Below are 24733 nucleotides of genomic sequence, written 5' to 3'. Positions count from 1 at the left end.
AATCTATGAATCTCTTTTAATTAGCTTCTTTATTTATTCACCTTTGTAATAATTACCTTATTTATTTATTTTCCATTATATTCTTCAACTTTATTTATTACTTATTTTTCTAAGTATTTATTTATGTGCATGATATAATATTTTTGTCTGTTTTATTCCTCCTTTGTATTTTTTTTACACAATCTATTTCTTCAACACTATTTATTTCTGTCTGTCTTTTTTAGATTTCTGATGCATTTCTTCCTCATTATGCAAACGAGGAGGGGGCTATGTCTTAGAGGGTCAACTTTTCCCCATTGGTTGCCGGCCCATCTTCTTAACTCACAGAGCTCAGACTATTAAGTTAAAAGTTCTGTTTTCTGTTGCTGTTATCCAATAAAAATAAGTTTTAAGATCAATATTATACTTCTAGGTGTCACTATGAAGCCCATCTACCCTTAAGACACACCCCTCCTCGTTTGCATAATGAGGCAGAAATGCATACAAAAATGTGAATACGACAGGCAGAAATAAATAGGGTAAAAAAAATACAACGGAAGAATAAACCAGACAAAAATATTATAACATGCATATAAATAAATGAGGTAATTATTACAAAGGTGAATAAATAAAGAAGCTTATTAAGATAAGATATATACATTTATGTCTCACTGTAAAATTTCATTTCTACCTACATTTATTTGTTTATTGTATGTTTGGGGGCAATTAATTGTATACAAATAATGAATATGCTTATATTTATTTATTGTGCATTTATTTATTTCTGCATTTATTTTTAAATATGGCAGAGTTGGTCCTCCATATATAGTTGGCTCGAAGCTCGTCTGCCTGTGTGTTTCCTGGACGGGGCCGCCTTTTACAGTGGCTTTTTGTATCTCTATCTTCTGTCTCCTTGAACCCAGTCCCCCTCAGCAGATGGCAGCTCACACTGAACCTGGTTCTGCTGGAGGTTTCTTCCTGTTAAAAGGGAGTTTTTTCTCTCCATTGTCGCTGCAAGCATGCTTAATGTGAGGGATTGCATCTGAGTCAATGAGTCGATTCAATCAACTGGTTTTCCTTAGATAGAAAACTTTAAATCAATTTGACTCTATGATCTGGCGGACTGGAAAGTGCCTTAAGATGCCATAGGTTGTGAATTGGCGCTATAGAAATAAACTGAACTGAACTGAAATTTAATTGAATTTAATTAAAAGACAAAAATTACCAATATTATGCTAGCACGACACTGCAGTTTGTTGAATGCAACCACAGTGAGTTACTGGTGTATATAATGAAAACAAACAAATGACATAACTATGCCCCGTTTAAAAATGTTTTTTAAATATTCTCCAAGATTTGGCTGCTTCGTTTCTCCTTTTGTGTTTCATGCATGACTGGGATTGCACTAAAAGATACATGGAAAGGCCAGGTTTTTATTATTTTAATTTTAGCATGATTTAAAAAAAAAGCATGAGAAGAATATGATTTTCAGTAAAATAAAAATAAATAAATCTCTGCACCAGATTCATCCATGTGTAAATTTTGATCTGCAGCCCTCTGCTTTCAGGTGTTCCATGATCTCCAGACCGCTTAAAAGCTACAACAGAGCAGACAATGCTGCACAATAAGTTTTGCCTGTTTCCTTGTTTTTATCTACTTATATCTCTGCAAATGCATTCAGAGGGAATAATTCAGGTAGAATCTGAGCTCTGACACCTGTAGTTCCTCTCTGTTAGGGATCTAATATTTTACAGCTGCTGCTAACAGATTTTCCCTTCCTCTCTCATCCTGCTTCATTTCTGAGGCATAATGAGAGAGGAAAGCATTTCACATTCTGCCTCCTGGAGAGGTCCCATCTTCCTGCTATCTCTGAGCAGCCACCTCATGGATATTTTGAAAGTGATTTTAGTCTAATTCGAAAATATCACCAAGCCTTACAGTGCCTTGCAAAATTATTTACTCTTCTGCTATATTAAAACTTGGTGCATTTTCTTGGGATTTTATGTGTGCGACCAATTCTAAGTAGAGCACCAATGTAACGAGGGAAAAAAATCCATTGTTTTCATTTTTCTTTAGGAGAAATAATCTTATTTTTGTATTCAGCCTCCCAGAGTCGATGCTTTGTAGAAAGCGCACATCATTACCAGATTGCACACCTGAACGCATAAATGTTTATTTTGAAAAGTTCTGCTTCATCTGAAAAAGAAAATTATGAGCGTTACAGCAGGCTTTTTGGAAGACCCTCCCCCATGGATATTTTAAATAAAACTTCTCATAAATTTTTTTTTTTTTTTATCCATGAATATTAGATTTATCCAGATGTCCCAGTCATTCTGTCAACAGAAACAGTCAATCACTTCATGAGCCTCTTGGCTGCTTCTCTGTTTACTGTCTCCATCATCAGATGATGAGCTGAAATATTGTCTATCCCAATCAGGCCTATTTTCTCTGCATGACTCTTGCTATTAAATGCACATGATTAAACAAATTCTCAATTTTCCCCCTTTTTCAGAAAATCAGTCCAACTCAGGTCCTTGCCTTCCAGTGCTCTGCCTCCTTGCTTCTTTAATTTGTAGAAAAAAACCTAAATCACCACTCTGTTCGTCTTCCAGAAGCTTCTCCTGCCCTCAAAATTTTACTGCTGAAGTTAAAACTCTTCCTGCCGAATTTTAAGTGGACCAACATTACCCTAAAAGCTCCGCCCACTGTTACCTGCCAAAACTAGATCTTGTTGATGGGCTCACCACTTCTTAAAGGTACACTATGCAACCGGTGTTGATTTTACAGCGAGGCTCCCCCCAGAGGGCAAAAGTAAAAGTGCACTGTCGTAAATATGCATAGCTGTTCTCCTGGTTTCTCCGTCAAGCCAGGCGCAGTTGTTTTGAACTTAGCAGACAGGCGAACGCAACGAATGACTAAGCATCTGAAGCGCCGCAAACGCGCTGCTGCTCGAGATGGAAAAATTGAATTTTTGCTGCTCGACGCGCCGCCTCAACCAATCAGAGAAGCTGATCTGGGAGCTGGCAGGGAGAGAGACACAGCGCTGATGATCACTCCTCTTAAACAGTTTATTGACGCCTAAATTAACTTAAAATGCAGAAATCTGCCGGCAGAATATGCAGTTTGGATTATTTAGATGAAAAACACCTACCAGCTGCCGCAGTGAACCGCGAGGAGGCGACCCGGCCAGAGGCTGCTGATGAAGGGATTCCTACTGTCGGCGCACCGCTGGTATGTGGGGGTCTGAGCGGCTCCGACAGAAAAAATATTGTAAGGGAGGATGATAATCTGAATGAACTGACGGCACTGATTACGTTTTCAGGTGTATTTTCTCACTTAAAAACATATTAAAACTACTTTATTCCCACTGATCACAGCAAATATAGCTGCAAGGCAGAGAAAGGATAGTGAAGCTCCGCCCAACGCGCGTCAGACACACTTTTGCACCACGCAGCCAGAGCAGCAAAGCTGCTTCAGCCGCGCGTCAGGACTAACTGGTACAAACAGCAAAAATGAAGCAGCAGACGCGATTTTGCTGCGTCCGGTGTGAAAGCAGCACTGCACAAACATCGCCACTGTCCTCTTCTTGTTGTTTTACTGGCGACGTGCAACCAAATGGAGCATTATCGCCACCTACTTGATCTTATTTATGTTTCTTTAAATCCTTAGGTTTAGTCCAGTTTGTTGAAGATAAGATTAAATGATTTTAAGTACTGTCTTTCTGGATTTATTGATCGCCACTGTGCTAGCAACGAGCATGCTTTTAACTGGGGGGTGTAGCAGTTCTCGCCGTAAAGCAAGACCGACTCTCGCGAGACTTCTGAGCCTGTGGGTGCGGGTCGGTGCTCCTGCAATTGCAAGTGCGGTATTTCCCCCACAGACCACCAGGGCGGCCGAGAATACCTTTGTTCAACCTGAAATGACTCATTTAATCATCCAAAACGTTATGGAACACATTAATTAACTGAAAAATGTTGCATAGTGTGCCTTTAATAGAAAGTAAATCTTTTCAACCCAAACATTTGAAAGCCATTCATCTTCTTCTGTACACTTCTTAATATTTAAGTATGCGTTGTTCCACCCATAGAAACATGTGTGGTTATTCCTCTAAAGTTAATAAAAGGCGGCATACATAGTTTTACAATACATCGGTTCATAATGAACTTGTAGTTACAAGTAGTTACTGAAACATGAGTATTCAGGAAAAAGAAAACTTATATAGAGCGAGTTTTGTTCCATTATTGTTGCAAGCAAAGAAATGGTTTTATAGATGGAGATTTGAAAAAAAAAAAACACAATCTACAAACTTTGAAAATTGTTTAAACCCAAAAGAGGTCTGAAGAGTAACTTTACCATTTTCTCCAATTTTATTTATATGTGGTTTTTTCCATTTTTTTGTCTCCAAACTCTATTTTGTAACATTTTTTTTACATATTTTATATTTTCAACTGTCTTTTTAAAAAAAGAGTTTAATGGATTGCATTGTTTTCAATTTGTGTTTAACAAATCACATTCTCTTCACTTTGAGCCCAGTATATTAATTTACTCTCGCGCACATTGATCAATAAAATGCTATTACTCAGAGAGCAATTTGTAAAACTGAATTTAAAAAACCTGTTAATTAGCAAAAAATGTCAAAAATATATATTTTTTATTTATATATTTATTTAATATACTTTTTATTTTATTTATCGAGTTATAGATTTATATATATCTGGAAAATAAAATCTAAACAAATTTGACTTTTATTAAAAACGTTTTATATATTCAGAATGCTAATTTCTTAATTGCATTTTATTTTCAAATGTCCATTCACAAAATATGTCCTTTGCTTGCACCAATAATGGAACAAAATTCACTGCATAAATTTGCACATATATTATCATTTCTTGTTTTTTGTGGCAGCTTTTAGATACCCTACCAAGAAGACCTGTGTGTTCATTCCCACTACTTTTAATATCATGTCAAAGTGTATGAATAACTGAATGAGAGTTTCCCTCCTCTCTGGATTCAACACCATTAATTACAATTAAAGACAAAAGTAGAAAAGCTTTGATAAATATTTATCATCTTAGTCACCAGTTAATACGTTTTGTTCAGGAGCAAACAATGTTAAACTCGGGGAATGAAAAAGTTGCATCATTATCTGGCACCAGCTTTATTGAATGCAAATCCGAAATAGATGAATTTATGTCAGTTTAAGTGCTGATCCCAAGCTGATGCTGCTCAGATCTCCCTAGCCAAGCCTTCCAAGATTTGCTGCATCTGGAGTGAAAAAAAATATTTAAACCAACTACAAACATGTTCATCATGTCAGGGGTAAAACATAGAGACTTAAGATCACTGGTTTAGAACAGTAGAAATCTACACATAATATTCTCAACATTTACCTCAGACCATGTGATTTGTCCAACCAGCTTTCCGCCATCCGCCACAAATAAAGGGTGAGTTCCAGCTATGCTCAGTACACTGTAGGCCTAAGAGGGAAGAAAGCAAACAATGTGAAAATACAGATTATAACCAAATGATTTTGGCCACATTGATTTCTAGATATGAAATAAATTAATTGCAATAATGCAGATAAATCTGTTTGTACTCCTTTTAAAAAATGTTTTTATATATATGTATATATAATATGTAGTTTAATGAATATCATCCCAGAAATCCCCTTAAGAAAATGCAATAAAAGCTTTTATTGACTTAAAATTCACTTTGTAGTTTCAAAGCAATCAATCTATGACTGTCTGTTAAGCTTGGCTATAAATATGACGAGACTCTGCAACCATTTTTTTGTTTTTTTCCCGCGGGTCATTAAAGTGGATAAGGTTTAATGTTTTTTTCTCGCTGCATCAACAGAGCACAGTATAAGTGAGGTAAGAAATAAAATCTTCAAATCTCACTGAGAGAAAGATAACTGCTGTAGGGAGCTGGAGATGAACACATTTCCAAAATAACATACCAGCAGGTTGTTTAGACTGCCTTCAATTAAAGGCTTTTTCTCCTCTACCATCATAAACATGAGCTCAGTTTGCTTAGACTCAAAGTGGAAATATGTGCTTTGTTAAGATAAGACAGGAACAAACACTCCAGGTGAGTCATGCATGAAGCAAATAAGCGAATGATAGTAGATTGATGAAGCTGTGGACCCCCAGAGAAAATGGAAACCTGATAGAGTGAATGGCACTGTGGACTGAAATACAAGGGAATTCTTTTTAACCCAACTGGATTCTTACCCAAAAGCATAAGAATAGGTAATCATTCTTTACCAAGTTAGCAATCAAAACATGTGGCCAGATTACATCAGAAAGCTCCGCCCCTCATCTGTGGCCCCTGGCCCCAAAACCTTAAAGACAACATCTCTGAGTGAATCAGTGCTGTCTGATTGGCTCCTCGAAACACTGACTGCACTGGTGGTCATGATTCTGTAAATACAATACAGGTGCTGGTCATAAAATTAGAATATCATGAAAAAGTAGATTGATTTCAGTAATTCCATTTAAAAAGTGAAACTTGTATATTATATTCATACATTACATACAAACTCATATATTTCAGATGTTTATTTTGTTTAATTTTGATGATTACAAATGACAACAAATGAAAATCTCAAATTCATCATATCAGAAAATTAGAATATTGTGAAAAGGTTCAAAATTGATGGCCCCTGGTGCCACACTCTAATCAGCTAATTAACTCAAACCACCTGCAAAAGCCTTTAAATGGTCTTTCAGTCTAGTTCTATAGGCTACACAATCATGGGGAAGACTGCTGACTTGACAGTTGTCCAAAAGACGACCATCGACACCTTGCACAAGGAGGGCAAGACACAAAAGGTCATCGCTAAAGAGGCTGGCTGTTCACAGAGCTCAGTGTCCAAGCACATTAATAGAGAGGCGAAGGGAAGGAAAAGATGTGGTCGAAAAAAGTGTACAAGCAAGAGAGATAACCGCACCCTGGAGAGGATTGTGAAACAAAACCCATTCAAAAATGTGGGGGAGATTCACAAAGAGTGGACTGCAGCTGGAGTGAGTGCTTCAAGAACCACCACACACAGACGTATGAAAGACATGGGTTTCTGCTGTCGCATTCCTTGTGTCAAGCCACTCTTGAACCACAGACAGCGTCAGAAGCGTCTTGCCTGGGCTAAAGAGAAACAGGACTGGACTGCTGGTGAGTGGTCCAAAGTCATGTTCTCTGATGAAAGTAAATTTTGCATTTCCTTTGGAAATCAAGGTCCCAGAGTCTGGAGGAAAAGAAGAGAGGCACTTCATCCACGTTGCTTGAAGTCCAGTGTAAAGTTTCCACAGTCAGTGATGGTTTGGGGTGCCATGTCATCTGCTGGTGTTGGTCCATTGTGTTTTCTGAGGTCCAGGGTCAACGCAGCCACATACAAGGAAGTTTTAGAGCACTTCATGCTTCCTGCAGCTGACCAACTTTTTGGAGATGCAGATTTCATTTTCCAACAGGACTTGGCACCTGCACACAGTGCCAAAGCTACCAGTACCTGGTTGAAGGACCATGGTATCCCTGTTCTTAATTGGCCAGCAAACTCTCCTGACCTTAACCCCATAGAAAATCTATGGGGTATTGTGAAGAAGAAGATGCAATACACCAGACCCAACAATTCAGAAGAGCTAAAAGCCACTATTAGAGCAACCTGGGCTATCATAACACCTGAGCAGTGCCACAGACTGATCGACTCCATGCCACGCCGCATTGCTGCAGTAATACAGGCCAGAGGAGGCCCAACTAAATACTGAGTGCTGTACATGCTCATACTTTTCATGTCCATACTTTTCAGTTGGCCAACATTTCTATAAATCCTTTGTTTTTATTGGTCTTCAGTAATATTCTAATTTTCTGATATGATGAATTTGAGATTTTCATTTGTTGTCATTTGTAATCATCAAAATTAAACAAAATAAACATCTGAAATATATGAGTTTGTATGTAATGTATGAATATAATATACAAGTTTCACTTTTTAAATGGAATTACTGAAATCAATCTACTTTTTCATGATATTCTAATTTTATGACCAGCACCTGTAAGTTCTTAAAGGTCATATCTACAACAATGATTTTTTTTCTAAAATAATACATCCACATGCAATCTGGAAAGGTGCAGAATAAAAGTATTAATTTTATATTCAACAAAATATACTTCAATAATTAATTTCACAATTTTAAGAATATACAGTAATCTATCTTGACCTAAAGTTGACATTATCTTGACATTCAATAAATGTCCCACATGACTTCGACAGAGGCACTTTTAGATACTTGTTATGATGTAGGCTATAACCACAGAAACCATAGCAAGTTTTTTTTCTTTTAGATAGTTAACCTCTCCAAGGCTGAAATATTACATCCGCTACCTCCATAAGTACCAGCTAAGTGGAAAAGGCGACTTCGGGGATGCAGAGCAGCAGCAAGGAGACAAGAGAGGGAAAAGAAATTAAAGCCATGTCTTCCATCAATTATCATGAACAGTGTGAGATCTTTAGGAAATAAGTTAGAAGAACTCCAAGCCTTTGCAATGACCCAGCCAGAAAATCGACAATGCAGCATTATGTGTTTATTGAAACATAGATCCAGGATGATTCCTTGGACTCAAGCATTTCTCTCTGCCAGACTTTCTGACCATAGGAGCAGGAAGTTTCAGAAGTTCAGAATGTTGGACCCAGAATTCAAGCACACAGATGCAGAGGAGAGTATTTACAAAGCAAGCGTTTATTAACTGCTCAGTGTAGAGCGGTTCTTCAGCTGGGGCAGGATCACTGGATACTCTGAAGAGGTGAACACTCAGGTTAGGGACTACGAAACTGAGACGGGAAAGGATAATGAGCATGTGAGTCAATAACCTGGTCCAATCCTGAAGGATTGTTTTTCCACAGCATGCGGCGGGATCTGCCACCAGAGTTCCAGGAGAGAAACAGTGCAGACTGAACAGAAGTCAACAAACGCCGAAGAACAGAAGAATCCGAAGGGATAATCCAAAGTCAGAGTTGATGCTGGAGCAGGTTTCTGGGCCCGAAGATCAGAGATCCAAAGAGGTACCAAAGGAGTTCCAAGCTGGGGTCAGGAATGAGATCCAAGGTCTGAAGACAGATCAGGCAAACAGAGCAGAACAGGGGCAAAAAATACTTGGAAGCCCAGAGCTCTCACACATAGCTCGAATAATCTATCACCAATGGCTGGGAACAGGCAGCTTAAAAAGGAAACAGAAACAGGTGGATCTGATGAGTGACAATGAGAACTGGGTGGGGCTAAGCCAGTGGAAGAAATGAGCCAAGCTAGCCATCAGTGCCAAAATCATGAAAGACAGAGATTTAAAAAAAAAAAGATAGGAATATTCAAAGGAGGTGGGTAGGCACTGCTTGTGAACAACAGATGGTGTCATCTAGGACATGTTACTGTAAAGATCCATGACTGCAGCCCAGAACTTTAATTTTTGATTTTTGAAAATATTGTTTGCCCAAAGAGTTTACAAGTGATCTGTTAGCAAACGTTTATATTCCACCTTCTACTATTGCTCACACTGCATGTGAGGTAAAGTGCCTGCATTACCAAACAACCAAATGCATTTATGCCAATTACAGGTGATTTTATTCACGCCTCACTCTCTGCTACACAATTTTCTATCAGTTTGTTAGCTGTTGTATGTATAAATGTCAAGGACTCATCCATCTCCGAAGTAAGAACTCCTATTGTGAAATCAGATCACAATCTTGTTTTTTTTCTGTTCAGAATATAAAGTACTTTATAAGAGAAAACCTGCATTTAAAGAACTCTAAGAAGATGGTCAAAGGAAGTTGAAGAAGCCCTGCAAAGTTATTTTGAGACTACAAACTGGGATGCACTTTGTCAGCCACATGGAGAGGACATTGATACAATGAATGTTGACTGACTACATAGTCTTCTGTGTTGATAAAACCATCCCTACTAGAACAGAGAAATGCTTTCCAAATAATAAACCATGATTCACAAGTGGACTAAAGCAACTGCTTAACAAAAACAGAAACAAGCCTTTAAGAAGGGAGGCAGGTAATTAATGAGGAGTATACAGAAGCAAGATAAGATAAATCAAGGAGGCACACAGGAAGCCTGAGACACAAGTTCCAGCAAAACAATATTAGAGATACGTGGTAAGGGATGAAGAAAGTCACAGGCTTCAAGCAGTAGGTAGATCATACAGATCAAAGTTTGGACAGAGCCAATAAACTGAATACATTCTTTAACAGATTCATTTCAGGAACAACCTCAGCATCCTTCTCACTTGCCTACAGTTACATGGACATCCATCCTTCCCTCCTCTGCCATAGACTCTCCTGCTTCTATGAGTTTGTTGTCAGCCAAATCAGAAGATGGCATGACGGCGGGAAGTGGGGATGCTGCAGCACCCCCTAGTGACCAGAGGGACATTTTTTTTTTTATATTAAAAATATTTTTGCATATTTTATCATTTTTTTTAATATGTTGGTAAATGATTTTGACTTTTTTATCTTACTATTACATGTATTGGAATTTTAATGTAATTATTTTGAGGCCTAATCAACAGAAATTTACAGAAGTTCATGGACAAGGCAATGTCAAGCAAGCTAGTGGTTGCAGCGTAAAAAGGTATCCTGCTCGCGGCAGCAGTCTAGTAAATGTACATAGTCTAATGACAAAAATATGGCACAGAAATGCATTTTGGATTTTATTTTGGAAAAACACCCCAGTGAAGAACAATAGTATTGCAACCATAACAACTGAGAACAGCGGAACTGAGGATTAGACAAGCCCATCCAGCCAACATCCAGTTTCAAATTTTCTGCACGGTGGTAATGAAACGTTCTCACGTTCTGTGGCACCAGCTTGCTTTGCTAGATGAAAGGGGCTCCATTATGTGGAAGACACTGAAAATATTTTGAGTTTCATTTGTCTGAAAGCAGTTAGAAAAAAGTCATACCTAGAGACAGATTTAAGAAAGACAACCCCTTCATAAATGTCGGCTTTTCAAATTGGCATAAAGCCACTGAATTTTTTTTATTGTGAAGTTTAATTAACAATGCATTTATTCAACTGATTAATGATTAATGTGATTAATGATGTCTATGTGATACAGACCCTGTTTGTGTGAAATGAAGTTTATATGACAATAAATCTCATCAATTAAATCTCAATATATTTATTTATTTATTTTTATTTATTGTATTTTAAATAGGCCTATAGGCTCATAGGTATTTTCTCCCAAAAAATCAATCAATCAAAATTACTTCAAGTGGCTCTGGAAGATGGTGCTGCTCTATCCACCTTTCACCTGTCTGTCTCTAAAAGTCAAGTGAAGAGGCAACTGGAGAGAGTGGATCACAATAAGTCACCAGGTCCTGATGGTGTCAGCCCCAGAGTCCCAAAGGTCTGTGCAGACCAGCTCTGTGGGATTCGACAGCACCTCTCCAACCTTAGTCTTAACCAGGAGACAGTTCCAGTGATGTGGAAGATCTCCTGCCTTGTTATAGTACCAAAGAAAACTCAGCCAACAATCCTCAGTGACTTTAGGCCTGTTGCCCTGATATCCAAGCTCATGAAGGTACTAGAGAGACTTCTATTGGTTTACTCAGCCAACAGACAAGGAACCATTTGGACCCCCTGCAGTTTGCTTATCACCATTGAGTTTGAGTTTAAGATGCCATCATACACCTGCTTCAACAAATCAAATGTCATTTAGACATCTGAGGTCCAAGTTCTTTGATTTCTGAGGTCCAAGTTCTTTGATTCCTCCAGTGCATTTTACATTTACATTTACAATTCAGCCTGACTTGATTTATAAGAAATTCCAGAAGACTCAGGTGGAGGCCATCTACATCACAATTGCCACAGTTTGTTAGACTGAAGGATCCATGTGTAATCAAGTAGTCAGCAGCACAGGAGCACCAAGCAAAAGGTACTCTCTACATTCATTTTTACTCTCTATATCTCTGACTTCCGGTAACATACTGAGTTCTGCTATCTACAGAAATACTCTGATGACTCTGCAGTCTATAAGGTGCATCAAAGATCAAAAAGAAGTTGAGAACAAGGAGCTGGTGAACAACTTTGTGGCATGGTGTGAAAATAATCATTTGATCGTGAATGTCAGGAAAACAAGGAAGATGATTGTAGATTTCAGAAGAAACAGGAAAGGATTTGAATCCTATAAACATAAGGGAAGGGACAGACCAGACTGTTCTTCTTAAAGCTGCAGTCTGTAACATTGAGGAGAGAGCAGACTTCGACTGAAAATTTGAAGAAAAACAGGTTTCATGCCACTCCCCCACCCTCTCTGCTTCACTCATGCCCCACCTCCAAGCTCCACCCCTCTCACAGCATCTGCGCGGCTACCGCATGCGACCAGAAGGGGGGGCGGGATTCAGCGTGTGTGAGCTGTGATTGACACTCCATCAGACGCTCCTCTGGCTGTGATTGGTTGTTTTGACTCGTCCCGAATTTTTCTTTCCAGATTGCAATACAGGCAGTAGGCGGGACCAATTGAAGCAGTTTTTTTCACAGGTTACATATCACATGTACTGCTGTCTGGGCATAGGGACAGTTTTAGCCAATATGACAAAAAAGTGATTTTTAAAACTTACAGACTTCAGCTTTAAGGAAGCTTAGGTCCATCAGCGTTCAGCAACAAGATGCTATAAGTCTTTTGTGAAGAGTGTGATCTCGTCCTCCATCTGCTGTGGTAACAATATCAGAGCAAATTACTTAAAAAACTCAACTAGCTAATAAAGAAGGTTTGCATTGTTTTAGGAACTCCTATGGAAACTCTGGAGATGATTTCATAAAAACGGAATAATTCATAAAGAGATTATGTATGACAGTATGAGCATCCTCTTCAGATTTTTAAACAACAGTGTCACCAGTCAGAGGCTTCTCCAATATTTTTTAATTAATTAAATATTTTTGAATTGAATTAAAAAAGTGACATACTGTAGGGAGGCAACACTTTCCAACTACCAGCAAGTGAATCCCTGAATTTTGGAATCGCTCCCTTTTGGTAGAACAGAGGTGGGATTAATGAAAGCGAGGCATATTGATTTCAGCACTCTCCAGCAAATGACGAACCTAAATGGTGCTTTTTGGAATGTGCACTCTTAAGAGCTTGTCTGGATTGAACAAAGAACCAACACAAAAAACAAACCACCTTCACATTCCGGATTTTCCGGCAGGTTTTAACTGAAGCCCAATACCAACACACTTTAATGACTCCTTCAAAGGAAATGCTCAAGCTTTTTAATGGACGTTACTCAATGCACATACTCAAAGATGAACTGGCATGTCGGGATAAACCACACTTGAATACCTCACACATTCACTCTGGGACAATCTCTCCATGCTCCTTCCCCCATTGGAGGAAGATTTTTATTGGTTGAAACAAAGCTAAGATCTTAATACCCTGTATGGATTAAAGAGGTCTTAATCACATAAATGTAATAACTTAACTCTTTACCAAGTCAGACCTCCATGAGGCTTCATTTGGTCTGGATTTGTATATGTCAAAAGAGGGGAAAAAACTGTTTTAAAGACTCTTTTAGGTCATTATAAGTCACTAGTAATGCAATTAAGTTCCAAAAAAGTAAAAAAAAATAAAAAAAAATAAAAACTCCTTGGACTCTGATGCCTCTGAACATTGGGGTCGTTAGAGAGAATTGTTGGCCTGGCTGAACAGGTGAGATGTTCTGGTCCCCTGTATGTGGGTGGGTTTTTTCAGAGGCATATACCAGTATCGGGTATTGAAGGCTAACAAGGAAGTCAAAATGGGCCATTCTTCAGGACAAATTTGCGTGTTTTCTAAGCCAAAACAATGCCACTCTATAAAGTCTCGAACTCAACACTAATTCTGACATTTTGAATGAAAAAAGCTTCCTGGGTGGAAAGTGTAATGTCATCAAACCTGGAAATTAATTCCAGTGGATTTTTTTTTTTTTTTTGGAATAACTATGACATGGATGACTGAAAATCTTCACCAGCATAATGCAATTAAGCCTTACAAATGCCCCAGCTGTCTCTCAACCACTTGTTAATTATACTCAAAGGAGATTTTTGTTAATCAAATTGTTTTTTATTAGTTTTTCATATTAAAGCAACAAACACCCCATCCAGGGCTTACAGAACGAAACAAAACAAAAAGACTCCATAATTACATCACAACGACATCACAAACAAAAAAAGAAAAAAAAAAAAAAAAAAAATATCAACAAGACAATTACTACACCCGCACATATAACCCATGTTCCAGACATCCATGGGTTGGAAACCAAAAACATTGGTATGAATAACAATCATAATAATAATAATTCCGCAAAAAAAAAAAAAAAAAAAAAAAAAAAAAAAAAAGGGAAAATGCTGATTATGCTGAAGCAGATTGAACCTCGGATTCAAAATAGGAAATAAAAGGTTGCCAAATCTGGAAATATCTCTTAATGGTACCCTGTGACGTAAATCGAAGATGTTCCAGCTTTAGGTGTGCCATTACCTCCTCTATCCATCGTTTATATGTCGGTGGTGCTGCCTTTACCCAATTAAATAAAATCAATCTCCTGGCCAACAGCGAAGAAAATGCCATTGCCTTCTGTTGAGCTGTCGTTAATTCTATCCCCCCCGGTGCCACACCAAAAATGGCCACCAGAGGGACCGGTTCAATATCTTTCCTGAAGACAGATGAGAAAGTTTTAAAGATTTCAATCCAGAATTCTTTGAGTTTGGGGCAGGACCAAAACATATGGGATGTGTTGGCTGGCACCTGTTTGCATCTCGGGCAAGTTGGATCGGCTCCCTGAAACATTCTTACCAGTTTATCTCTGGTGAAATGAAGCCTATGTACCAATTTAAATTGTGTTAATCCATGTCTAACACACACTGATGAAGAATGAATGTATTCTACCGCCCACCTCCATTCATTATTTGTGATGTTTAGCCCTAGTTCTTCTTCCCATTTTCTTTTTATATGGTCGAGGGATGGGGAAGTCATCCTTTGAATATTAGTGTAGAGCATAGAAATTGTCCCCTTAATAGTCGGATTCATATCTAATAATTCATCTATCCACTCACTCTGCGATGATTCTAAAGATGAAAGGAATGTCTTTTTTACAAAGTCTCGAATCTGAAAATATCTGAAGTAGTTGGTTTTTAAGGGGATTCCATATTCTTTTTCTAACTGAGCCGCAGACATAAGTATTCCATCCTTAAACAGATTTTTGACAGCTTTCACCCTAGCTCTATGCCATTCTTTAAATGCTGTTCCTCCTAAAGCTGGAGAGAATAGGTGATTATTGTAAACAGGAGCAGATAGGAGCGCATTTCTGTTTCTAAAATGGGATCTGAATTGGACCCAGATTTTTATAGAATTTCTTACCACAGGGTTATTTGTATAAAAGTGCTTACTTAAGGGCAGAGGTGCACACATCAGGGAATTCAGAGATATTGGGCTAGATGCATACCTTTCCATATGCACCCATATTGGAGTTTCCTCTTCATCTAGCTGTGAGACCCAAAACAACAATTTATGTAAATTAGCTGCCCAGTAGTAATGCATATAATTTGGTAGAGCTAGGCCCCCCTCCTCTCTCTGTCTCTCCAAAAACTGTCTTCTAATCCGGGGGACTGTTTTGTTCCATATAAAGCTGGATGTACATTTATTTAATTCTTTAAAAAAAGATTTTGGAATAAAAATTGGTATTGTCTGAAATAAAAACAGGAACCTTGGCATTATGATCATCTTTACAGAATTTATCTTACCTGCTAATGAAATTGGGAGGGTGGACCATCTTTCCATATCTGATTTAGCCTTATCTGCTGTTACTACAAAATTTTGCTTAAATAGATCTTTATATTTGCTTGTTACCGTAACACCTAGATTTTGGAATTTGTCTTTCTTTGTTGTAAAAGGATAGGCCTGGAATGATAATTTCCTCGCCTGTTCATTAATTGGAAACAAAATGCTTTTGTCTAGATTAATTTTATAACCTGAAACCCCCCCAAAGTCTTCAACAATACCTAGAGCCACCGGAATGCTTGTGGCAGGATTTGACAGAAAAAGAAGCAGATCGTCAGCGTACAGCGAGAGTTTATGGTTTTGTATCCCTCTGTGTATTCCGCCGAGCTCAGCAGCATTTCTCAGCTTTATTGCCAGGGGCTCGATTGCCAGATCAAAGAGCAGGGGCGACAAAGGACACCCTTGTCTTGTACCGCGAAACAGAGGGAATGGGTCAGATATTATACTATTCGTTCTTACCATAGCTTGAGGATTTGCATATAGTAATTCAATCCATGTGCGAAATTTTGGACCAAATCCAAATCTCTCCAGGACCATAAATAAATAAGGATACTCTATTCTGTCAAAAGCTTTATGGGCATCCAAGGATATTACAATTTCGGGATCGATGTTACCTTCCCCAGTGTATATCACGTTGAAGAGTCGACGGAGATTACTAGAAAGTTGTCTACCAGCAACAAATCCTGTCTGGTCGGGATGTATTATCTTACCTATAACAGGCTCAATCCTCGCTGCTAGTACTTTAGTCAATATCTTATAATCACATCCTAGTAGACTCCCTGGGCGATATGATTCACATTTAGATGGATTTTTATTTTTCTTAAGAATGACTGAGATCATAGCCTGTGACATTGTTTGGGGTAAGGTTTTTTTTCCGAGGACTTCCTGATATACTCGTACGAGCAGGGGTATCAATTTAGAGGCAAATGTTTTATAAAATTCACTCGGGAACCCATCCGGGCCTGGTGCCTTGCCTGTCTTCATGTTATTAATCACTTTCTCTATCTCTGTTGCAGTCAGGGGTCCCTCTAATCTCTCTTTATCCATCGTTTGTAAGGTTGGCATTTCCATATTTTCTAAAAACATTTTTACTTTCTCCTTATCATTTATTTCAGAGGTATAGAGATCCTTATAAAAAGACTTAAATTGGTTGTTGATATCTTTCTGATCGATAATCTTATTCCCCAGGTTATCCTCTATCTCCACTATCATACCAGCACCTGCTGACTGTTTTAGCTGGTGGCTGAGGAGCTTCCCTGCACGATCCCCATATTCATAATAGTTCTGTCTCGCTCTAAGATATTGATCCTCCTCATGCTGGTTTGTTAAGATATCATATTCGGTTTGGAGTAAAATACGCTTCCTGTATAATTCTTCAGAAGGGGCCCTGGAATTCACCAGGTCAACTTCTTTTATTGCCTTTATTAATTCTGTGGTGCGTTTTATCTTCCTTTTCCTTTCTCCAGCACTATAAGATATTATTTGTCCTCGAATATAGGCCTTCGAGGATTCCCACAGAACAACACTACTTATTCCGGGGGTATCATTAAACTCCATGAAAAAAGCTATTTGTGAATTTATAAATTCCGTAAAGTTGTCATCAGCCAAGAGCCTGTTATTAAAGCGCCATCTTCTTTGAGGCGGCGTGTTCTCTGGAAAACGGAGTTTTAATATGACTGGGCTGTGATCCGATATTACTATACCAGAATATTCAATCCCTGTTACTACAGGGGTCAGTTTCTTGTCCAGTAAAAAGTAATCAATCCTGGTATACGTTCGATGAGGTGGAGAATAAAATGAGTACTGCTTTGAGGTTGGATTATTGTATCTCCATGGATCGAATACACCATATACCTTACAAAAGGAGTTAATGCAGCGCGCTGATTTACTCAATGCACTGGGTGTTGGACTAGAACGGTCCAAAGTTGGATCTAGGACACAATTCAGATCTCCCCCCAGAATCAGATTATGAGTGTCTAAATTTGGTAATAATGAGAATAAGTCCATAAAAAATTGAACATTATCCCAGTTGGGAGCATATATGTTTGCCAGAACTACTGGCATATTGTATAGTTTGCCAACCACAATAATATATCGTCCATGTTTATCTTTTATAGTGCCGGTTTCTACAAATTGTATGCTCCTATGTATAAGGATCGCCACTCCTCGGCTCTTGCTGTTAAAATTTGAGTGAAAGACCTTCAAAGGAGATTTTTGAACAACTTTGCTTTTGTATACTTGTACGACAAACCAGTTTTCAAGAGGAACCTTGAGGAACATCAGTCCCACTAAAGACCAGTTCTCCAGACAGAGGAATGTAAATGCCTACAGAGAATGTGAGCATGGAAAATAAATGCAATCAGGACTAGCCAATGCCAAACACCTCAGAAAATGGCTCCATATTTTTTTCAGGCTTTGCTCATTTCTAGTGACGCTCCATAAAACATTTCAGTTCTGCAGTTTCTCCTCTAGAAACAATTTCTCTGGACGCTTGAGGCAGAAACACCCTCACTGAACTATAAGAGGTTTGCCTCGGCTCTGATACGGATCCACCCAAACCCACACCCAACTCATCATGGATGTGGATGACCCATACAGTGGAACATGCGTTGTCATATGTCACTGATAACCTCTGGATGTCAAACTACATCCATGCACCTTCGTTTTAAAAGCTCACAAAACATGACAGGGTCAAACTGCATCAATAACCATTGCACCCAGATCCATGCAAAGCCTGTCTGTCCTAATCAAATCAGACCTACTTATGTACAAACTAAGAGACACTAATTTTCAAACAGCTGTACATGTTTTTGTATTTGTATTTGTACATTTGGAGCAAAGTGGAAGCTGAAATCCTTGTTCATAAACACGGTGTGGCCAAAAAGGCCAATTCTTGTTCTGATCTATGTCTTGTTTCCAGGCTAGGGTTGATATAATATGTTCTGTTTCTCCTTACCTCCTCTACTGTAGTGTCAGCTGATACCAGGATGGAGTTTTGATGTATGCTGCAGACCTCATCCAGCCGTTCCCCCATACTCTGCACAAAAGTATTTAGAATTCGTTTCATGTGGTGGGGTTCGTCGGCTTTAGCTGTTGTTAAAAATCTCTTCATATTTCCTGAAATAAAATTTTGGCCTAAACTGTTGTGTAATTTTTTAATAAGCAGCATTTATCTGTTATTAAATGTTATTTTCAGATTTATGTGAGTCATTAAATCAGTTTTGACACCAGGCTATCAGAGGTCCATCATATTTTTTTTTTACTTTTTTACTCAAACACATGCTAAAGATAAGAATTATTTTTAATTGATATTCTTTAAAACTTTGCAGAGATCCCTGCCTGTGTATGCAGCCCTTTACCTGAGTTCGACAGTGGTGCAGAAACAGCAGCAGCTCCGATCGCAGAACATAACCCAGAAAAAGCTTTGAATCTGACAATAACAAAGAAGAAAGAAAGCCATTTGTATAGTCTCTGTGAGAAAGGGTTAAAGGTCCCAGACACAAAAATTGCCCATATGATTGCTGCTGAAATGCTCAGAAGTCTATTTTCACGAAATTGTCGCCTCAGTGAGCACTTTCACACCGATGAACTGTCTCAGCCTGTGAATGATTCTCAATACCTCTCCAACTTTTTGCTCTCTTCAAACAATCTCTCAAAGTAACAGTGAGTTTAACAATAATTTCTGAAGGCTTTTTATGTATTATGTGTCTGTGATCCACATCCTCTCCTGGCTTTGCTTTTGGGGAGTGGTCTGAGTCTCTATACTGAGACCCAGGTGTGTATATTCACAGTTCTAGGCGTACCATGGGAGTCCACCACAGGGATTTGTGCTTCACTGCTGCTGTTGACAGCTGCCTGGACCTCTGCTGGCCCAGCTGTTATCTGAAGCTGCACTGATTTCACTCCTAAAACCTGCCTGAGTGGTTTGGAGGAAAGTCTGCAAGAAAAAGAAAGAAAAAAAAAAAGAACAATTAAGAAAAGTAAAACTTCCAACCATACCGGCCAGGGTTAAATAATACTACAAAAAAATCATGCAGGGAGCCAAAAGGAGAAACTGATGTTCAGGGAGGAAAAAGATATTTCTTCTTTTTTTTTTTTCTCTGAATTCAAATTTTGACATAAATTACCTGGAATAGGTGTTATTACTAATAAGCCGTTTTGAGGCATCCTTTTTTCCCTTGTTTTTGAGCTTCTGATTCCTTTTAGTGTTGTATAGGGATGTATTTTGTTGTGTTATGTTCATTTCTTCTCACTTTCTCCCCGTCTGCCCAGGTAATACTTTCTCTCTTTCACCCCATGTCTGCAGCTGTTCTCTTCTTTTTAAGCCTTTTGCTTTGTTTGCTACTGGTTTCTTGTGTTCGCCTTAGTTTTTGCACATCATCTGTTTTTGTAAATGTGTTGTTGTTTTTTTCCTAATCAGTATAAGCCCTTTCACAAACATGCTCAACTGGTGTAGCTGTCTGCATTTCGGTGCAGAAGCCCAGCTTTATGCCAGCTCCAACCACGATAGTGGGACAATGAAAACAAAAACACTAAATGCAAATGACGCTCCTAATTTGAGAAAAACTCTTTTTTTGTAAATAAGTGCAGACAGAATATATTTTTTTACATTTAGCTGTTTAGCATTATATATCCATCAAAGCTGAGGGAACATGGAATACAGGGAATTTCTCATGGTTCTTCCCTTTTGGGACTCTGAGTTTTTAGTTTTCATTATTAGTTATTTTGTTTTGTTGGTCTTTGGTTTATTTTCCGTTATATTCAGCAGTCTTTAGTTACTCTGTTTTGCCCTCTTGTGCTTGTTTCCTTTCTCCTTGGCTTTCTTCTAGTTAGCTCCACTCACACCTGCTCCTTATTCAGTTCATAATCCATCCTTTGTTCTGCTTCCCTTAAAAACATATTTGTTTAGGATTGCCTTCGACTGTTCTAGTTAAACAGTTCAACTGAAACATCATTAGTTCAACTTTTTTATTTTCTTTAGTCCAAATGTTTTTAATGTTCTTTTTTTTTGTTTCTGCATTTATTTATTTTTCCTACTTGCTTTGATTCTGTTTTATTTTCCTATATTTTAATCATGTAAAGCACTTTGCATTGTCTTTCTACTGAATTGTGCAATACAAATAAATTTGCCTTGCCTTGCCTTATATACTCCACCTCAGTGCTGGTTCCTTGTTGTTGTTGTTTTGTTGTTTCCCTCGTCTCTGGCTTCCCATGTGAGTTTTCCCCAATGTTTTGTTTTTTTGGGTTCTTTGTATTTGTGGATTTTTGGATTTTTCCTCAGCTACTTTATTAAATTTGCAAGATTCCCTTCTGCCTTTCAGTCTCTACATTTGGGTCCTCAACCACCCTCGATTCAAATCGTGACAGAATTATATAATAACCATCAGTTAGTAATGTGTGTCAGCTCTGATGATCATTTGTTTTTGGGTTCTTAGCAAAAGCTCAGTTTATTTAAACATCGGGCTCGATCTTACAAGCCTCTTAAAGGGCTGCAGGTATTGGCAGTTTATTTTTTAGCTGAACACACTAGCTAGTGCAGAAATTGCTTACAGTTGAGAACAAAATAAAACCTCTAAGTGCACTGATGTAAAAACAATATTATCTCTAGGGATTTTAGATCAAAACAAACAGGATCCAGCTCAGATACATTCACATTTAATAAGTCCATTTCAGCCACAGCATTTCTCTTAATGGATTAACTAACAAGCCAAAAATCTAAAATTATATTATTATTTTTTATATCTTGCTTGTTTTTACAACTACCCAGAAGTCAGTTATGTCAAATAACTTCATTCCATTAATGTGATAATGAAACTAGGGTTAGAGATGCATGAAAGCTGTGATCCTTCCCTTCTGTTTAGCAGAAGCTTTTCTCTTTTCCTTCACCCTTCAAACCATCTGTGTCCAGGATCTGAACATCATGGCCATCTAAGGTGTGTCCTTTGTTCCTCAGGTGCTGCTGCTCCATGCAGATATCTTATTTCTCCAATCTTGTCTGAACAGTCCTGATCGCAGACACAACTCTGCACAGCTTTGGTTTGGCTATCCCATCTTTCAGATCTCTAATTTTTGGTACCAAAACCATTTCATATTATTACATTTCTTGTTCAGTCTTGGTTTCCTTTTTGGTATAAATTTAATGAAATTTGCATAAAAGTCTCTTTACTTTGGCTTTTATTTGGTTATTTAGGTCCAGTTTAATCTTGAAGTTGGTTATTGGACACAGCTACTCATTTAGAGTTTGGATTTCAATGTTAACTGCTGACAAACACTTGCTTATAAAAATGTAATATTTTCTGTAAGTAAAAATAAGTGATTTTGTCGATAAATTTGCTATTTGTTGATTAATCCCAGTGGGACATTTTTGGTGCTTTCTGAACTGATATTTGGCGAAATTTGAATCGATAGTCTTGAAGTGATGGATACTAATGTTACCTAAACTGATCAACAAGTTGAGTTTTTTTCCAGTTTTTTTTATTCTACCTTCTGATGGCCGGTTGAATAATGCACATCAATTACTTAATAATAATAAATAATGATTAATAACTATTTTTAAGCCATATTCATTAAAAAAGGAAAAACTCTCATTCATTATTTGAAAGTCCAAGCACTTATAATTTCAGAGGCAGAGATGAATGCTGTGGAAAACCCTACTGGCATCCCTCTGGAGCTTTAATATAACCATTTGCTGTTATATACGCTGATGTAAAAGAGTGAAACAAGAAAATCTCCCAAGAAGTGACACTAAGCCAATATTACAGATTATAACGGGCTCTTCCAATATACTATAAATAATCATATTAATAATTTTTTGTGTTTGTTCTTACTGGTGACACGCCTTCTTCAGTGAGGGCAGGTATGGAAGCTTCTTACTGATAGAGATGGCATCATAGAAGGACGGTCGGTTCCCAGAGCGTGCCAGGGCATTGGCCAGCACAGTGGACAGGAGGATGGGTACAGCATGGCTGAACTGACCTGTCAGCTCTACAGCCAGGAGGGCTGGAGACAGTGTATGGGTTACAGCACCAGAGAAGGCAGCTGCACCTGCAAGATTGGACAATAAGTGACCTTTTTGATAAATGTACAATTATACCTCTGCAACCAGCTTATTTACATGAATTGCAAGGTTGTTGTTTTTTTGTTCAACACCTTATAACATATTAGATGTGACTTTCTGAAAACCTATTTGAAATCCACAGAGATGAGAAGAGTACCCAGAATTTGTACTCAAGTTAGAGTTTCACTACTCTATGATATTTCTAGTCAAGTAAATATGCACCGAGTAAATCACATACATACTACTAATGATCATAGCATGATCATTATGCAAATTCAATGTATTCAATGCAAAGTTATATGCAAGTTCTAGTTTTTCAAATAAACATATGCACTACTCAAAAAATTAAAGGAACACTTTGTAATAGTATAGCATCAAGTTGATTAAACTTCTGGGATAATGATTTGGTGAGGTAAGTAGCAGAGGGGGTTGTTAATCAGTTTCAGCTGCTTTGGTGTTCACTAGACGGGACGACCATCAAAGCAGGAATGGTTTTACAGGTGGAGGCCACTGACATTTTTTCCCCTCCTCATCTTTTCTGACTCTTTTTCACCAGTTTTGCATTTGGCTAGGGTCACTGTCACTACTGTTAGCATGAGGCGCTACCTGGACCCTACAGAGGTTGCACAGGCAGTCCAACTCCTCCAGGACGGCACATCAATACATGCCATTGCCAGAAGGTTTGTTGCATCTCCCAGCACTATCTCAAGAGCATGGAGGAGATTTAAGGAGACAGGCAGTTACTCCAGGAGAGCTGGACAGGGCCGTAGAAGATCTACAACCCATCAGCAGGACCGGTATCTGCTCCTTTGTGCAAGGAGGAGCAGGAGGAGCACTGCCAGAGCCCTACAAAATGACCTCCAGCAGGCCACTGGTGTGAATGTCTCTGACCAAAGATTCAGAAACAGACTTCACGAGGGTGGCCTGAGGCCCGACGTCCTCTAGTGGGCCCTGTGCTCACTGCCCGGCACCGTTGAGCTCGATTGGCATTTGCCACAGTCTGCCACTTTTCACAGATGAGAGCAGGTTCACCCTGAGCACATATGACAGACAGGTCTGGAGAAGCCGTGGAGGATGTTATGCTGCGGTTAATAATTTTCATTTCCATCAAATGATGTGGCATCCTTTTGTTCCTAACACATCACCCAGTCCATAACAGTATAAATAAACAGCATGATTTTTTCCCCATTGAGATCTGATGTGTTTTCAAAGTGTTCCTTTAATTTTTTTGAGCAGTGAATAATTTAGGTTAAATAAATACTCCTCAAAAGTCCTCATACACACAAAGGCAATGGTCACAGTATATTTTATGAATACTGTATAAATTATTATGCAGTAACAATAAACAGTTTGCTTTATTTTCAGAATCAGTGGATTGGAAATTTAATTTATCTTTGGATCAATAAAGAATTTCTGAATTGAAGCTTGAGCACAAAAAATAGGCCTCACTTAAACATAAACTGTGTGTGTCTCTGTGCTTGTTTTTCCCTGGAGGAAGTTACAACAGGTAGCTAGAAATGTGACTCGAGTAATAGCAGTGATACCTAATTTTATTTTTGTTTTAGTAAAAAGGACAATGAAGTAAAATAACCCAGAAAGTATTTTTTGTCTGTTTGGTTTTTGTTAAGTTATTCATAACAAAGATAGAAAGAACGTGATTATGATGAATACCAAGCATGAAGACAGAAAGCAAACAAACATTTCCTTTGAAAATAGATGAAAAAGCAACTGCTTAAATACTGAGGGAGTAAAGGAAAAAATGCAAGGCAGCTGGAACTGGAATCAAAGGTATGAGGCTTCAGAGTTTTTATCTTCATCTGGAAAGAGTTCATTTCCATACATAATGATATCCTGACCGGGGGTGAGGTGGTGATGCAGGCATATAGTGAACAT

The 24733-nt window shown here is 38.2% G+C and overlaps 1 protein-coding gene across 1 annotated transcript in view; it reads right to left on the bottom strand.

The window, feature by feature from the left end:
- Positions 1-4743: 4743 nt before the first annotated feature.
- Positions 4744-24733, bottom strand: part of clcnk (chloride channel K) — a 45407-nt gene continuing 25417 nt past the window's right edge. The window contains exons 15-20 of the mRNA XM_038298536.1: positions 22611-22827; positions 19587-19720; positions 19143-19213; positions 18740-18820; positions 5370-5456; positions 4744-5244 (exon numbers count right to left, since the gene is read on the bottom strand). Of these exons, the coding sequence (XP_038154464.1) occupies positions 5206-5244; positions 5370-5456; positions 18740-18820; positions 19143-19213; positions 19587-19720; positions 22611-22827 (629 nt within the window). The 3' untranslated portion in view covers positions 4744-5205. The remainder of the gene's footprint in view (positions 5245-5369; positions 5457-18739; positions 18821-19142; positions 19214-19586; positions 19721-22610; positions 22828-24733) is intronic.

This window comes from Cyprinodon tularosa, unplaced genomic scaffold (genome assembly GCF_016077235.1).
Source record: "Cyprinodon tularosa strain WSP-4 unplaced genomic scaffold, ASM1607723v1 ctg409, whole genome shotgun sequence".
NCBI lineage: Eukaryota > Metazoa > Chordata > Actinopteri > Cyprinodontiformes > Cyprinodontidae > Cyprinodon > Cyprinodon tularosa.
This window is presented reverse-complemented; position numbering and strand designations above follow the sequence as displayed.